We start from the raw sequence: 18147 nt of genomic DNA on the forward strand, positions 1-18147 counted from the left end.
TAACTTTTTAATTATAAAATATTGTTTAAAATTATAAAATAAATTTTTAATTTTTAAAATTAAACTGTCATAACATAACCTAACCAACCAGACTTGCTGATAATATAAAACTATATAAGATAAAAATCTAATTAATGATTACTTATAATTTTTATTTAATTATAAAATTAATTTTAAAATTTAGTATTATAAAATTAAACTGTCATAACCTAACCTAACCAACCAAACTTGCTGATATGAAAAATTTGTTGACAAAAAGTTAATGCTGCCAGTGGGTTTCGAACCCCAGACCTCCTGAACACCAATTCGAAACGCTACCAACTTTGCCACGAACGCCGCTGAAATCCCATCGTTTCGTTACGGTAATCGTGTTGCCTCAAGAGAAGGCATTAACCACTAGAGATATGACGTCAGCTCTACACCTTTAGCCTTAGTCCCTTCCGTGTGCCCATTCCGTTGACGATCATGGAGCATATACACAACAAACAGAATTACTCATGTAACCAGAAAAGTGTGGAACTTGTGGAACGATATATCTGTAATTGAAATTCTGTATTTTTAACTGTGTAAATGGTGAATCCGCTTGGCAATCACTTTCCCTAACTCACCTAAAACGTTCTATAAGACGTGTTTAAACTGTTCCTAGACACCAACTTACCAACACTAATTTTCTTAAATTACTTTTTTGTCGCCGAGGCTTCCTGTTGGCACCACACCTAGATTACCAGACACCACGCTAAAAACTCTCATAAACATCGTGACAGGGCAGTTTCTTAAACTAGACACCACCTCACCAAGATTTCTAGATACCACGCCCAGATTACTAGATACCATTACCTAGATTGACCTAACCGTAATCTAGGCGTGATGTCTAGTAATCTTTGTAATGGTGTCTAGTAATCTAAGTATTGTGTCTAGTAAATTAAGCTCGGAGTCTAGTAATCTGGGCGTGGTGTCTAGTAATCTTGGTGAGGTGTGTAGTAGTAAACTGCACTGTCACGATGTTTAAGCGAGTTTTTCAAGGGTGGGTGTCTAGTAATCTAGGCATAGTGTCTACAGGAAGACTCGGAGACCAAAAAATCATTTGAGAAAGTTGTAGTGTAGGTGTCTAGGAACAGTTAAAAAACGTCTTATTGGACATTTTAAATGAATTGGAGAAAGTGGATAATAACCATAAAGGTAAAGTTAACTAACTTTTAGCAATTGAAAAAAAAAATAAACGAGATTATGAGTTTATCGAGGTATTACATTGTTTAGAAGTAAATTGTGAACTATTTTTGTTTCAGTAAATTATTATTAATGCAATAATTTGCAAAAATTAATTTGCACTGTGTTGGATATCGTTTTCTAATGCCATCAAATTTGTATTTTCTTTACGTATCGGTGTATTGCCGGTTTTAAATACAGTTAAATAAATTGTAAGCTTTTCCCACATTAGACTATTTTGTAAATCAACCCTGTGAATGTTGTTGGCTCATACATGACGATTTGAAACTAGCTCAAACTTACAAAATTATACAGTGTAGGTTTTCACTTACTCAACCAATCCATTGTAAAAGACTGAATGAACTAATTGTGAAATAACTATACATGATGGATCCTAGATTTGTCAGAGAATTGTCCCTCCCGCCAACAGATTAATTTTCGCCCCTATATGAGCACACCTTTGCAAGCTTCTGGTCAGGATAGAGCCGCCAGACTAGACCACACAATTCAACCATGTAGATGTTTCTAATAGCAGATGAATATGTATATATTTTTTTTAAATTTTGTCTAAGTTGATTGGTAACTATGTTGAACCTTATTCCTCTTTAGAGCTCAGTTTGGGGAATGAGCCCCTGACATTTTTTACTGTACCATCATTACTGTATCATTCTATTCTACTGTCCATTATGTGAAAAAATAAGCTCAACAATATCATCAAAACTAACCCATAATAACTCTTTTTGTAGATCTCAAATCTATATCTAATCATATACAAATAGCTATCAAATATATCTCTATTATATCTAACGACCATAAAAACTCCTGATTTCTATTAAATTTGCACTAATAATGTTATATCGATAAAAGTACACATTTTGTGCATATTCCATTACATTTCACATACTCAAAATGAACAACTTCCAAGGTATAAAATAAGCGAGAATGAGTAGGATAAGTTTATTTATACATTTAACATTAAAATTGTTCATCTGTTGCTGCGGCTGGTGGTTCGGAGTTGCTTTTCTATTTCAAACTGTCTAAGGTCTGTCCGTTGCAAAAAGTCTTGTCTTTCTAAGTACCTGTAAGTAAAAAGAATAAGTTACTTAGTATGTCAAAAATGAAATGGTTAATGCAGAGTGTGCAGAGTGCAATAAAATGTATGCAAGAGTAAGTAAATATTTGGGAAATTGGGGGCCTTACAGCCCCTAGGATATGCCAAAATCCTAGGACTGTCAGACTGAGTTGAGGGGTGCTACAATCCTATATATAATACGAGTAAAGTTTGAATAATTGTTACTTCGATCTGGGAATCGGCTCTAACAAAATAAAAACGTTTATATTAACGGAATAACTAAGTTCTGGGTCAAAAATAAGTTCTAGACCAGTGGTATAGCCAGGAAAAATCTATTTTCGCCATAATATGAGTACAAACATTTGAAAATTTAACATGGGCCTTATGAGAAAACATTCCGGCATTGTTGTAATTTTGTTTACATTTTAAGATATAACTTGACGTTCTGTACCCACGGGCACCTTAGCTTGCGCATGCGCAGAAGTTCTCTATCCACAGTATACTAGCAAAACAAAATACAGTACAAAAGGAAAAACATCAGTTGTTACTATTAAGCAAAGATTAAACTGAACTCGATACATAGTAGTCAAGGGTAGCAGTGTGGAGTGTGGGATATGTTTATGATGATTAGTTTACGGTATCTGAAATTTTAAAATGCAATGTAAAGGGAGGGAAACAGGTCCGTGACGTAGGAAGTGATGAAGGAAGTAGTTAAAGGTGAGCAGTCTGGAGTGTGGGAACTGTTTACGACGATTAGATTAAGTTATCTGCAATCCTAAAATGCTATGGGAAGGGAGGGAAACAGGTCCGTGACGTAGGAAGTGGTAAAGGAAGTAGTCAAGGCGAGTAGTCTGGAGTGTGGGAACTGTTTATGATGATTAGATTAAGGTATCTGCAATCTTAAAATGATATGGGAAGGGAGGGAAACAGGTCCGTGACGTAGGAAGTGATGAAGGAAGTAGTTAAAGGTGAGCAGTCTGGAGTGTGGGAACTGTTTACGACGATTAGATTAAGATATCTGCAATCTTAAAATAATATGGGAAGGGAGGTTAACAGGGCCGCGACGTAGGAAGTGGCGAAGGAAGTAGTCAAAGCGAGTAGTCTGGAGTGTGGGATCTGTTTATGACGATTAGATTAAGGTTTCTGCAATCTTAAAATGCTATGAGAAGGGAGGGAAAAAGGTCCGCGACGTCGGAAGTGGTGAAGGAAGTAGTAAAGGTGAGCAGTCCGGAGTTCGGGAACTGTTTATGACGATTGGATTAAGGTATCTGCAATCCTAAAATGCTATGGAAAGGGAGGGAAACAGGTCTGCGACGTAGGAAGTGGTGAAGGAAGTAGTAAAGGTGAGCAGTCCGGAGTGCGGGAACAGTTTATGACGATTGGATTAAGGTATCTGCAATCTTAAAATGCTATGGGAAGGGAAGGAAACAGACCCACGACGTAGGAAGTGGTGAACGAAGTAGTAAAGGCGAGCAGTGTGGAGTTTGGGATTGGATTAATGTATCTGCAATACTAAGACTGCTTTCATATTAAACTAATGATTTTACCTGAGCAAAGCTCGGTCCCCAGGTACTAGGTCAATAGACTGAAGTAGCAAGAGGTAGATTAAGACCCTTAAACACCCCCAACACAAAAAAAAGAGTAAAAAAGTTAATATTTTTCTACAGCTAAAATTATGTCAATATCATGAATTTTTGCAATTACGTACATAAATGTTGACCAACCCTTTAACCATTTATTTCATGAAGATCTATTTCAAGCGACTAAGGTGATCAAATTTTAAAAATTGTCCTTGATCGTATTAGTTTTTTATTACCCATAATGGTATTTGGCATCAAATATCTAAACTAAGTCACCATTTTTATGGTTCAAGAGTTATTATTCAAATTTTGCACAAATTTAGCAGCTAATAGGATGAACATTTTCACAGAATCTCAACGCTGTAGCTCAAACTGTTAAGGAGTTGTGAATGTTTTTGAAAAAGACATAGAAACGCTAAAAATGCAGAGATAGAACAAATGTTTATATTCTTTTTTGTTTATTTTGGCCCGAGGTATCACTAAGTAAATTGTGTCTCCACCATTTTTGAGCACACTGTATTATATATGAATTTTGATGGATGATGTTTTTGGCCTTGGGGAACTTAAAGATCACAAAGTATTTTGAATAAAAACGGAAAATCGCTAAACAGTAAAATAAGACTACTAACATTTATTTTCTTTATTATAATATACTCTCTGAAGGATTCTTATCAATGTGAGGTTATGTGATATTTTAATGAACATCTATAAACCCCCAAACTTTGATCTTCTCAGGTAAGTAAGCTTAACTCTAAAATTTCACCCCTCTTTCTCTATAACAACTCGATACAACAATCAACACACTATACAATGTGCTCTTGTGTTTTCCTTCTCTATAACCAACTTAAAGTTACATACCCTTCTTTTCCCTTATTGTGTGTTTGAATCTCAGCCTCAATGCCTTCGTCCTTTTTGAACCTGTCCCAGTCCAGTTTGGACTTCTCCAATGTGCTCAGTTTGTTCTTTTTGCCCAGCTGTCCAACAATGGCTGCCAAACCACCTGGGCGACCCTGTGTTACTCCTCCTCTCATACCCCCTCTCACCATTCCACGGCCCCTGCCTCGGCCCGAGCCCTGAGCAGGCAGCTCCTTCTCCACTCTGTAATATGCGTTATTATATGAGATTGGTCCAGGTACGTGGAATTGGCTAACTGCAGAACTCGCTAACCCACGCTAAAGCCTAATTAGTGAGTTCCGTCTAGGGACAGATCAAGTTAGCAGGCTTTGGTGTTAGGCGATTCCAGAGTAGGGTGGTCAGCCAGTTCTGCCACCAAAAATGGGTTAGCAAGTTCCAGATTAAGCCAATTCCATTGTCTCAGTGATCCTGGCTAAAGAAACAGATGATCTTGGTTAGTAACAAAGCTACAAAAGACATCTAAGTCCATTCTGCATTTATCCTTTATCCATATTTAGGTTGAAATAAACCCATTAGCTTCTCCAGGTTAATTGGTATTGGTAAGAAGAACTGTGGGTTTAAAATGAACAATGAAGGTCTACTAGTAAATCACTTTTTCATCACTAATACCAGTACCTACTCAATAACAATTAAACTTACGTTACTTTTTCTCCAGCAAATTCAAAAATTTCAGTAACAACTAAAGCCTTGTTTTCTTTTTCTATCACAGGAGGTTGGGTAGGAACTGGTTTTGTCTCCTTCACTTCGACTTTTGAGTTTGTCGGAGCCTCTGGCTTACGAACTGGTGGACTGCAGTCTTTCATGAAATCTGGAAAACATACTATTTTAGTGGCTGAAATAGTACGTTTCATTACCAATACAGAAAGTGGCATTTTTTTTGTGCGAAATAAAATTTCACGTTTGAGACAAAGCCAAACACCGCAACACCAAATTTCATGTGCGAGGTGAAGCCGACCATGTGAGAGTTATTTTTAGTTATTTTGTTCTGATGTTTAATATTACTATTTAGCTTCAAGTATCATACTGTATTGAAGAATGTCCTGTCATTTTATGATGTAATGATATTATGTAAATAAATAAAGAAATTTCAGAAATTGGTAGGTTATTTTTCATCATTGTCACATGTGCAGTTATTTAGTTGAGTGCAATCACATTGCCGCAGCATAAGGAGTGACTAATATTAAGTCATGTTAAGCAACAAAAGAACATTAAACTATTAAACTATACGAGAGGTCGTCCAGTGGTCGAAACTCGACCAAAAATATGTGATGTACTCACTTGTCTATTTTCACCCCAAAATGTAAATAAAACATGTGATTGGAGTTTCTTCCATTTGTTTTGATTTTCTGTTTATATTTTGTTGTTATTTCGTCACCAGCATGGCAACGCAAAAGATCCATGTTAATTTTTTCAAATTTTTAAACTCATTTTTTGTGCTTATCTTTGAGCCTATTTAAATTTATAAAGGGATTCTGCACACCTACAGGAAAATAGCTTTCTAACGGTATGCACAGATTTACCCCACGATGCACACAAGCTGAGAAAAAAGGTTTTAAAGAAACATGCTTGCCTATTAATATATAGATAGATTAAGGCAAAACTAAAACTTTAATATGTCTGTTGCACTATGAGATCATAAATGTACGGTACAGTAATACTTTATACAATTCTCTATTAGAAAAACAAACTAAAACTCTAAATATACAATCAAAACAGTACAAATTTAAAATCAAATTTGAATATTCCTCTTTGGTTCCTGCTAATATTACCATTCCAGAGGGAATCGGCCTTCTTCTTCTCTTCTTCTGCAGAGAGTTTTTTCACTTCTTCGCTTTCTTCAGGTTCGTCTACTGTTTCATCAGCTTTCTTTTTCTTGATTTTTTTCCTAAAGAAAAAACAAAATTGTAATTAATTTTGCAGAGATATCAGTTCTATAAAACTTCATTAGGTCTAGGTGTAATTTTGACTTTTATCATTGACTATACACAGAAAAAAATTTCTGTGTATAGTCAATGCTTTTATACCCTAAAAAATGTGAAAGTATGTGGCAAAAAATAACACCAACAACATGGTCTTAAAACATAAATTTTTTTTCATTCTACTAATATTAAAATAACTGTCTGGGTAGCTCAGTGAATATAGTGTTTGCCTTACAATCAAAGGTTGACGGTTCAATCCTCGGGAGAGTCGGTAGCTTTTTGATGTTCTGAAACTGGACTCAGCTGTTCCTGATCATTGTGGGCTTTAAACAAAATGGTCCTGGCTTATGAAACAGCTGATCTAGTCCATAACAAAGCTACACAGATCATCAAACACCATTCTACATTCACCCTTCGTTCATATTCAGCTTAACATACGCACCTAGGTGTGCGTTGCTGTCTTTAGGTAAACTAATAATAATAATGGCAATGAAAATATGAAACACGATTAAAAATCAATCACAAAATCTTAAGAAAATGTGTCTTTACCTCCGCTTTGTTTGTCTTTTTTTTCTTTTTCCAGGGATTTTCGCATCATCTTCTTCTTGTTCTAGGGGTGCTTCTTCAACACATCCATCAGAATCTTCTTCTGATACACTTTCCTCGTCTTAAAACATAGAATCGTTAAGTAAGTAGGTAATCAACTAATTTTTCAAGCACCCTATTTATGTAAGTTAGATTATGTAAGTTAAAGTAATAACTGCTTGTGTATACATTAATGCCAACATTTAAAATATTTTTTTTTATTGTGTATACTAGTAATACAATTTTATCTAATAAGATATGTAATAAGTTAATATTGATGCATTGCACGGCCTCCGAGTTTCATGACGTCCAATTAAGTCAGTGTCACGATGTCCAAAATATAATTCTTTAAGAGCTGTCTCACAACGTCCAATATTCTATACAATATTTGACTGTTGCACGACGTCCAAATCTCATCATGTCCAAAAGTACAGTAACTAAAATACATTGTCTTTCTTTCTATAAGCTCTGGAAGTCATGGGATTGGTCTTTGTGCAATAGCGCACTTTATATTCTTTAACTGCACCATGTCAAATACCACTGCCATTTACTTGTCCCACGACGTCCAGAGCTTCTGCACACTATGAGTACCGTTTTACCGTATGTAGTGCATACTAACTTAACCTAACTTACCTAATCTAACCTTGCTGCGTATGCAAAAGCTCTGGACGTCGTGCAACAGAGCTAAGCTATTGGACGTCTTGCAACTGTCAGCAGCTTTGGACGTGGTGCTACTGCTGAGTTTTTAAGAGTATAAAGTGCGCTGTTGCACAAGGACCAATTCCATGACGTCCAAAGCTTGTAGAAAGACTATGTTTCTTGGAGTTACTGTACTTTTGGACATGATGGGATTTGGACGTCGCGCAACAGTCGAATAGTCTATATTGCATGTCATGAGAAGCTCAAAAATTATATTTTGGACGACGTGACACTGGCTTATATCATTGAACGTAGTGCAACACTTCCATAATATATTTTTATAACGCTATTGAAATTTAAACTGTAATAGAATATAAACATTGGTTGCTGAGTAAAATGAATACAAAATTCTTTGCTGACATTTAACTGATAAATACTTAACAAATAAGTTAGCATAAATATTTGTCTGTTAATAGTTTATAGCTATAGATTTTCTAACTAGCTTTAAGCAAGTCTTGTTTGTTATTGCACTGAATTGTACCAAATATCAAAATGGAGCTGTCTATTGGAATGTAAAATAAAATAGGCTAAATAACATAAAATAAAAAGTACCTCGTACCTTCAGGTTTAAAATCAACATCACTTTCATCAGAATCAGAAGGTAGATCCCGTTGTTCGGCCATGTTGTTATTCTACAAGTGAATCTGTTGATCCTTAAACAAAAGAGAATATAATTTAGCATGATAGAGAATTTTAAAATTCAGAGGATGAAAAATATCGTCACTTACCAATAGGTTATTGCTTACGTCAGTTGTTCTAAGCAAAAATAATAGATTTGTAACAGTTTTAGATAGACAGTAACACCTCATTAACTTGACAGCTGGTAAGTCGACAGTCTGTGTAACTCGACAGTAAACAGCTGACAGTATGCACGCAAAAAAAGTAATTTTTTCAGTAAATTTAGTTTTAATTTTTGAATATTCACACACTGACCTTGAGTTTAAGTACGGTAAGTTAAAACATTTATGTACGTAAAAAATAGTCTGTTATGTATTTATTTATGAAAACCCATTAAAAATTTCAATTTTCTGAACTTGACAACCTGATAAACTCTACAACCTCTGGGTCCACAAATTGTCCAGTTAATGAGGTTTTAATTTGTATCTATTTAAAATTATACTACAAGATATCATAGTAGGTATGGATGTCACATAAATAACATAAGTTACCTCGTTAACTATAACCTACACTTTCTCTAACTACCTTCAAAGGACTTAATGCAGTCCAGTGCTACATATTCAGAATTCTAGCACAATATTTTTTAAGAGTTTGGTGGCCTCTTTTAACCTTGCATTTGCCCATCCACATAAAAAAACACAGATCTGTGCGAGTGCGTGGAACGTATCCAGCAAAGCAAGAGGTGAGCCGGTACAGTACGAAGGTGAACTGTACTGATGAAATGTTTGCGGCAGTGACCAGGATCCGAACCCACGACATCGCTGCCTTGGGCCCAAAGTTTGTGACGCTACCAACTGAGCCACCAACTCACCTAGGCTACTTAATTAACCGATTACCTCCTCCTTTGCTTGTGACCAGCTTGTACTGGATAAGCTGTGTCAAACACTTTTTACGTACATTAAACAGTAGGCTATTTAGATAATTTTTCAAGAACTTCCCAGATAAAGTTATAAGTGTCCCTCCGAAAAACTCGCTCAACTTATAGTAAGGTTTTTCTCTCAGGAGGCTCTTATGACCCACCGCAAACTTAGAAACTTAAGACATTGTAAATAGAAAACTTAGCAAACAAACTACCAACTGTAATACCCCACAAACCCAATCCTAACCTGTAAAACAGCCTAACAAAAATTAATCATATGAGAAAACATATAATTTAATATCAAGCCCTGCCAACTAGGACCCCGGACTTCTCTGCAAAGCCATTGAGAACTCAATTTTAATTCAAAATTATCCTAGCTTTCACCAAGGTTAGTTACAACTCTGCTAGCAAACTATAGTTAATACCTATATTCATGTGGTCGCCATTTCAGAATAAAGTAGAGAATTTAAAACTGATTCAATAGTACCTTTATCTAGCCTACATCAAGTTACCTTTTCCATTTGAGACCCAAGTCAACATCCCTAGGTCCTTTAACTTACTTATGTAACTTAAGTTTAGTGTTTATGTTCACAAAAATTCTGTAGGCGTAAGTTTTAGGCCTTGATAAAAAAGGACCAGGAGGCTTAACTTACTTTAACTTATTGGCACAAAAAGATTATTACCAGCAGTTGGCTAAGGTAAGTAAGTGTTATGGAGTAGATATGTTTTATCTAAGTAGGCCTATGGTGTTGTTTTCACTTAGTTCTAAGCCTGGATTTATTTGAAAAGTAATAGGTACTAGCTGTATTTATGTTTCAAACTTACAGTTTTTTTTTTCGTCATAACGCTAGGCACGAGCCTGGGATTTTTTCATATTACTTCAGGTTTGACCTTGGGGTTGCGGCATTATCACTTAGATCAAATCCATTGGTGATTTGGCGGGATTTAAACCCGGGACCTCAGGAACCGAAGACCCACGCTCTAACCACTAAACTTAGACTAGCTCACTCCCCAGTGCTAACACAAACTAACTCAAGCTATCCAACTTACAGTGCTAACACACATATTAAAACACGTAATTTAAGGCGAAGTTGAATAATGGATAAGAGTAGAATTAAAGTCATGCAAGTCTGGTTATCGACTAAGATCATCTGATTTTTATTTTTTACAGCTCAATCTAATTTTTAATTATAAAAAAAATTATTCAAGCTTATCTCAAAATCGGATTATTAATTTTTGAATTTACATGGTGTGAACTTTCTAATCATTCAGCTAGTAAATTTTTTTCAATAGGTAAATTACCGAAGTAGCCTACATCAAGAAACTAGAAGGTAAAAACTTCAAAATGGAACTAAAAACTTTGCTTATTAATAAATGTTCAGACAGTCTTGAAAATTTTACACAGAGGATACGCGTCCAGCAGTGACGACAACGGGTTGTGAGGGCCCGGAACGCCATCTATCACCACAACGATACGATGAACAGACATCAGTGTTAGTGGTGAAGTGGATAGAGTGCTCTGCTGATATGCAAGAGGTCCCTGGTTCGAATCCCATCGGTAACTTTTTGTCAAAGATTTTGCTTTGAATGCCATTTCTTCTTAACTGTAGGCTACATCTCTTGTTAGAATTTTTTGCATTTAAGTTATAATTTTATTTTATGAACAGAATTGAACCTTCCCTCGATTTTTATTATCAGCAAGTTTGGTTGGTTAGGTTAGGTTATGACGATAACTGCCGGACGCCCAATCCACCCGGACGCGTATCCTTCTGCGAAAATTTTAATAGTTGAAGCAAAGATTACATATGCTAATACGCAAAATTTTGTGTAGCATATGTAATCTTTGGTTGAAGGTAAGTATGCCTATTGTGTAAGTAGATGGTTGTTTGCATCAACAGAATGTTTTCAATGTGGAGTAGAAAGCATGGTTTTGTTCTTTTTACTCAACTCAGTGTTTTTGCATGGTTTGCACTGTATGATATATGCTGTATGATATATTTTGTATCTAGAAGCCGACCACTCCTCAATAAAATGAAGTGACCTGCCGCCAAATTTTAATCAAGATCTAAGAATTAAATTTCTCAAAGTTTTTTGCTGTAAATATATGTTTTGTGTAAATAGTATTGACGCCATCTATCCAGTTATACTGGTCAACGATGAAGAGAAAAGTATGAAGTATGAGTAAGTATGATATATGCTAGCCTAGGCTACTTATTTTATATTTTAAGTTACTTTGACGATTGCAATGTATGTTTATTTGCAATAAAGATATTTCATTTCATTTCAGTAATATGAGCAATGAATAGGTTATGCCTACTTTGTCCAAACGATACACTACGACTAAGTTAGTGTCATCAGTTTTATTAAAAAAACGTAGGGCTAAAAAATAGGGGCTGGTGAAAAGTTGCCCACCTTTACCCTAGTATTATTAAGCTATATAGGCTACATAAAGAATGTTTTGCGAACGCAAAAGAGTAACTTAGGGCCTATAAGTTGCTAATTTGTTTTTACTTACCCTAGGTTAAGGTTTATCTTGCAACCTAACTTTATTTTAATGTTATGAATGATTCCCTATGAGTAAAATGTGATGGATCTATTGTATATATAATAATATAATATAAATAAACTGTAGAATAATTAAGTTTCCGAGTCAGGAAAAAACCTAGACCTAGGGTAAGATCGAAGCCGGCTTCACAGGTGGAGGTGACAGAAACACAGTGTGAACACGGTTAACTTAATCGGGCACAAATAGCTAAGCAAATTAATGCCAATTGGCTTCTTCATAACATACTCAAAAGGCAAAAATGTATGAGTTGAAGGACTAAATTCCTACCTTTCAGCCTTGGACAACTGAGTTCCGGACACAGAATTAATTAATGTCCTCCTCCCCAGCTCCCCTCCTTCTTTGTGTCCGTGTCGTCTGTGTGTGTTTTGTTTTGTTTTGTTGGTAGTTAGTCTTAGTTGGTAGGCCTTATAATGGCATTGTCAATGCTGGTGCGGCACACGGGAGATTTGTTAGGTGCCGTTATGACGTCACTAACCACTTGCGTCACCGGTCCACGCTGACCACGGCCATGACCACGGCCACCTGTAACACAGGCCGCGGCCTGGAGTTAAAGGCGGCCGTGCGCTGACACAACACCGCGATACAGCGAGGTGGAGTCAGGGGAACTGCACTGGGAAGTTTGTGTTTGTACTTTGTCATAAAGGTAATACTTTTCGCCCAATTTGAAATATATAGACGAACTGATGAACGATAAAATAGCTTTTTGAAAGATTTAAACTTTAATCTTGATAATCGTTAAGATGGGGTGGGTTCCATAATATCGACAACCGTAGAAATTGATCGAAACTGAATTATTCCCAGTTTGTCGACACTGGAATATTCCCACTTAACCGACATCCCAAATAACCGACGTCGCAAATGATCGACACCACAAATTGTCGACATCCCATATTGTCGACAATGAAATAGTTTCACTATGTCGACACTGAAATAGTCCCAGTATATCGACAAGCTCCCGTTCTTCGGAGCTACTCTTGAAAAGGAGTTGTTCTAATTCATCGTTCAGTTCCTCAACTCACGAGTCGCAATATTTAATTCCGAATTCCGACGGACAATGAATAATGATAAGCTGGCCATTTTGACTAAGCATTAAGTTATTATTAACCTAACTTTTATATTGTAAATATTTATCTTTTTTATTTCTTTCCTTGCTTACAGGAAAATTGGTGACTCGTGTGTTACAAACAATAGTTTTTAAGGGAAAAAATGTGAAATAATTTGTATAGGTAGGTTATGTAGGCTAATCAACATGATAACAGACACTTTAGGTAAGTCACCAACAAGAAGGTAAAGTAAGACACCAACAAGAACTTAAGATACAGCTTATTCGTAGGCTAATTCTGAATCATCAAGCAATATTGTAGCAAATGTTTGAATAGGCATATCCCTAGGCTATTAGGATTGTCTCTTATTCCCATTGACCCAGTGTCAACTTTAAGAATTTGTTTATGTAAAAATATTCGGCTGCGCTTTAGTTTATGTCCTTTATTCATTCAAATGAAAGATAATACATAAGTTAGACTAGCCTATTTAATATTTTGAATATTTCATTCCGTTAGTTAGGTTAGGTTTCACCCTAACATTACCCAAAATTGATATAGGCCTAAGTTTATCGAATGAAATAATCAATATGACTGGGACGGGTGGCGTCGTCCTGTAATCCAGCTACTAGGAGGTCACGAATTGTGGATATTTATAGGCATGCACTGTGGATGCGATACTCCCTGGTGTGGATTAACGTCCGCTTGAGTGAGTACTACGACTATCCGCAGTACTATCCAGATAATTAGACCAATTCGTATATAGACCAAGGCAATAATGTTGTTCGGATTCCACTATAAACTGTAGGTCCCTTAGTTGCCATTAGCTGTATGGGCTATTAATTAACAGCTGTGTCTAAGGAATGTCGGCCTTAGTCACTAACAAGACTACAAGATCGCGCCAATCATCCTGATCCTACACTCATTTCCATTCGTACTTGGCTTAAAATACCTACTTTGTAGGCTATGGTCGCCAAGTAATAAGAAAGAAAGAATTAAAGAAATATATTCATTGGAATGAGTGTATGACGTAAACTTAAGTGCTGTAAAATATTCTAGAGCTGTTTGTATTTGGTGTAAGACTAGACTTGGATTATATCATTCATTGCTGATGACATCAATGTTAATTTTATAGATGATCCTCGAGCAAAGGCTGTAATTTGACCTGAACCCAAATTGGTCTCTATTTTAAATATTGTCTTGAACCAATAAGTTAAGAGGACTAACCTTTCTGGAAGAGATTGCCATCGACATCACAGCAGATGAGAGAGAAAGAGAGACCAGAGTTGTGGACCCTGGAGGCAATTACCATACTGCCGTGATAACGTTCCTTGGTTTAACCATAACTTAAGTGAGGTGAGTCAACATTCTTTCCCCTTTGTGATAGATTCTAGGCTATGTTTGTTAACTAAGTTATTCAAAGTTCAAATCGGTACTTTGGTAAGTGTTATCCGGAGGCTACAGATAGGCTATACAGCGCTTTGTGGCGGTTATGTTAGGTTGGATTATCATAAATGGAAAGAACATTTTTATGTCCTAGGCCTACTGTCCATATTTGGGTGGGTTCCATATTATCGACAACCATAGACACTGATCCAAACTGAATCATTTGCATTTTGTGTTGAACAGAGTTTGAACAACTAATTATTTATATGTTTTATGGTAACTGTAGGGAAAATATAATGTGTAACACAAGTGCAAACTGCCATTGCTGCACTCGACAAACTTTCCACACTCGCCTACGGCTCGTGCGTAAATATTTCTCTCATGTGTAGCAAAGTGCCACTTCGCCCACTAGTTACCTACACAAATAAACTATTATTAATAGTTTTTGGTGGAACATAAGGATAATTAATCTTTATGCAAATTTATAGTTTTTTTATAAACATTCAAAACTAGGCCCCTACTTAAAATGCATTTGGATTACATCTCGAAACATGTTGTTTGGAAATGTCTTAATTAGGCTAGAGCTTGCATTTTTGCAAATTGGGAAATAACAAAGAACTAATGTTGAACACGTTCGCTACCGAGCGACGCTCATATGCGTCGGTCGGTTCACTCCTACAGACCAAAAGGAATGATCATGACGTTGCTTACAGACCAAGTGATATAGGAATAACATTGCCAACAGACCAAAACAGAAATATCGTTTAAATGGACTAATTGACTTCATATTGACCTTAAGTGAATTAGTAAGCAATAGGCTAAATATTGTTTTTATTTATCGTATTGAGCAAATTTTAAAACGCCGCATACATGCGTCGATCAGTCTATTTAATAAAATCCAGATAAAAAGATTCTACATTTTCGTTTCAATAGACCAGGCAACGCACGTTTAAGCATCGTTGTAAATTTGGTTGTTTCAAGCTTTTACTCAAACAAATAAAGAAACTCCAAACACTCGCCAAAACTGCAAAGGTTATAACGTTTACATCTGTTCTGAGATGTCGCGGAATGCACAATGTAAACAACAATGTTGCCAACTGTTGTGTGACGTAACCAATCGTCATATCCACAGACCAAGCGACGCACATTCGCGGCAGATATCCCTCTAGACTGATACGATAAAATCAGGGCTTTAAAATAGACCGTTGCTAAGAAATACGCTGATTAATAACATTGAACACCGACGCAAGTGTGTGTCGTTAGTCTATTTCAATATGATCAGCTGACGCAAATATGGTCTATTGTGAGAAACGAGTCGACGCACAATTGCGTCGCTGGTCTATGCGAACGTAAATTTTATATAATTGTGGTAGCGAACGTGTTAAACCAATTTATTTTGTCTAAACCAAATTATTGTTACAAATTATAATATTTGTACTAACTTGACCCAGATTTGCTCAAACATTTTCCTATTAGCTGTACCTATTTGAATATCACAAATATAGAAAGGAGTGTACAGACTTGTATTATTTGTTGGACTCAAAGTATTTGTATAACACTATTTTTTGCAATATTTCTGTACAGAACTGAAGCCTACCAGTAAAATGGGGGCGTTGTAATTAATATCCTCCGACATTGGAGAATACAGGGGAGAGGTGTCAGAGGAAGAGAAGATGGAGGTTGGGGCGAAGTAAAGACTAAGATTGAAGAGAACTAACTAATGGTAAGTTTTGCCATTTACTTAAATTTAATACTTATACTCGTAAATCCAGGGCCGTGTCCCCAAGCCTATGTCGCATAACCCTCCTGAATTACTAGTATTTAACCAACATTTTAACTGGAGATGTGCCCAAAAATTTGCTTTTGTTTTTTAGGAAATGTAGGCTATATTTTACGACTACCCGCTGGTAGTCGTAAATTTCGATCACGCAATCTTTGCAGATGCTTTCGGCTATCATAGAAAACAAGACAAACTTGGATTATTGTACCCCCTAATTCTAACAGATTGTGGGAAAATTTTCCAAGAGAAAAAGCATTCTTTTGAGGCCCCAAGTGAGTCCCCTTCCCAGGCCGAAGCCCTTGGCAATCGCAGTGTCCACCGTTAGGGGAATACGGCCCTGATTTGGAGGCCTATGTTGGTGTGGGGCCTGGTGCAAACCCCCCCCCCCCCTCAGTACGCCACTGATTACATTAAATAATGATAGAAGTATGCATAACAAGATTCTTGTTCTGTTCAGAATACTGTTTTTAATATTAATTTTTGTTCTGTTATATCCAGGCCTGATGACAGGGTGGATGGCGATGGAGGCATGGAGGTTGGGGGAGAGGAGGCTGAAGAAGTGGAGACAAATCAGTTTAGATCCATTATGTTGATTAGTTTAACATTTATTTTGAACATCAGTATTTAAATTTTTTTCTCATTTAGATTATTAAATTAAGATAATTTTATTGTTTTTATGAAGATGTTTTCTTACATTTTTAATATTTGTTTGTACTTCTGCCTAGTAAAAAAATACTGTTTTCCAACAGTTACCTAACAATGTACATGTTCTCTCACTGATTTGAGAAAGCAAAGTGGCCAATTCGCTCATCAGTGAGACAATGTTAACATTGTCTCACTCTAATTACTTTGTCTCACTCCAGATTTGCAACGTGAAGGCACAAAATAGTGAGCACGTAACATGCAGACAAGGTCGTATGTGCGCGAAATACGTTGGCAGCACTGGCTGTAAATCAGCTGGTCAGCTGTTTTACTGTTGTACAGTATCATTAAATGTCATAAGTTCACTTCTGTGTAAAAATATGTTACGTTTCTTTACCAATTTATTTGTTTTATGGTAACTGTAGGAAAAATATAATGTGCAGCTCGAGTGCAAAGTGCAATTGCCTCACTCGAGAAAACATTCCTCACTCGCCTACGGCTCGTGAGTAAGTATTTCTCTCGAGTGAGTCAATTTATCACTTTGCTCACTAGTTGCACAAATAACTATTATTATCTTTGTTAAAATGATTACTTTCACTAACTGACCTTGTCTTGGGTAAAAAGAGATATCTTGATATTTAACTAGCAGGGTGCCTGTTCTATGGGCGGGGATTGTATAAGTCAGTAGAAACCTTCTTATATTTCGATACTTGGTAAATTAATCATTTCCAACTTTATATAGTATAGATCGCTATTCCTGTATTGATGTACTGAAATGAATAAAATTATATGAAATGAAATGTTGTTTTTTTTATATATTTTGATGACACACTATTAAAAAGGCATAGCAATATTCTGAAGTTTATAACAGCTTATGTTTGTGTTTTTATTAATGATTTATTGTGACTTTTGAGTGATTGAAGGATTTGTGATTTGGTTTTAAGGAGATTGATGTACCTAATTTTGTATCTATACTTATTAAATAGGTACGCAAGCAGGTTTATGTGACAATTACTTCTCCGAAATTACTGAACCGATTGACATGTTTTTGGTGTCATTGGAAAGAGCATAACGTGAAGTTGTGCAAGAAACTTTCTTTTTAGGGAAATAATTAGAGAGTGAGGACCTGTGGCCCTTTAAAGTTTCGTATTTCTCCATAAGATTAACATGGGAAACAAATATTGTTATGAAACTCCAGCTGTTGTCAGAAATTTAAAGTG

General features: G+C 36.0%; 1 protein-coding gene and 1 long non-coding RNA gene across 3 annotated transcripts; one reads left to right on the forward strand and one right to left on the reverse strand.

Moving 5' to 3' along the window:
* Positions 1 to 2148: 2148 nt before the first annotated feature.
* On the reverse strand, positions 2149 to 12429 carry LOC129003942 (craniofacial development protein 1-like). 2 transcript variants are annotated; one of them, XM_054432290.1, is made up of 7 exons: positions 12347 to 12429; positions 8536 to 8629; positions 7242 to 7359; positions 6543 to 6658; positions 5413 to 5581; positions 4717 to 4956; positions 2149 to 2285 (listed from the first exon to the last, which is right to left on the reverse strand). In XM_054432290.1, the coding sequence occupies exons 2-7, from the start codon at positions 8597 to 8599 to the stop codon at positions 2192 to 2194; spliced, it is 801 nt and encodes a 266-aa protein (XP_054288265.1). In that variant the 5' UTR covers positions 8600 to 8629; positions 12347 to 12429; the 3' UTR covers positions 2149 to 2191. The 2 variants fall into 2 exon arrangements, with proteins under 2 accessions (XP_054288265.1, XP_054288266.1); XM_054432291.1 differs by lacking the exon at positions 12347 to 12429 and adding an exon at positions 12029 to 12246.
* A 718-nt stretch (positions 12430 to 13147) lies between these two features.
* On the forward strand, positions 13148 to 17727 carry LOC129003226 (uncharacterized). Its single transcript, XR_008491629.1, has 4 exons — positions 13148 to 13347; positions 14255 to 14475; positions 16090 to 16228; positions 16784 to 17727. It is a non-coding gene; the product is annotated as an uncharacterized LOC129003226 (long non-coding RNA).
* Positions 17728 to 18147: the final 420 nt, after the last annotated feature.

The sequence above is a fragment of the Macrosteles quadrilineatus genome, unplaced genomic scaffold, assembly GCF_028750875.1.
Source record: "Macrosteles quadrilineatus isolate MER2022 unplaced genomic scaffold, UCM_ALF_1.0 Scaffold_9__3_contigs__length_116548681, whole genome shotgun sequence".
NCBI lineage: Eukaryota > Metazoa > Arthropoda > Insecta > Hemiptera > Cicadellidae > Macrosteles > Macrosteles quadrilineatus.

What these genes read in the sequence shown, in the direction of transcription:
- LOC129003942 (XM_054432290.1), bottom strand. Translation starts at nt 8,599, where the DNA reads ATGGCCGAACAACGGGATCTACCTTCTGATTCTGATGAAAGTGATGTT. An exon ending in GGCCGATTCCCTCTGGAATG is followed by an intron (nt 5,582 to 6,542) that starts GTAATATTAGCA and finishes TATGTTTTCCAG; the next exon opens with ATTTCATGAAAGACTGCAGT. An exon ending in TTTGCTGGAGAAAAAGTAAC is followed by an intron (nt 4,957 to 5,412) that starts GTAAGTTTAATT and finishes CGCATATTACAG; the next exon opens with AGTGGAGAAGGAGCTGCCTG.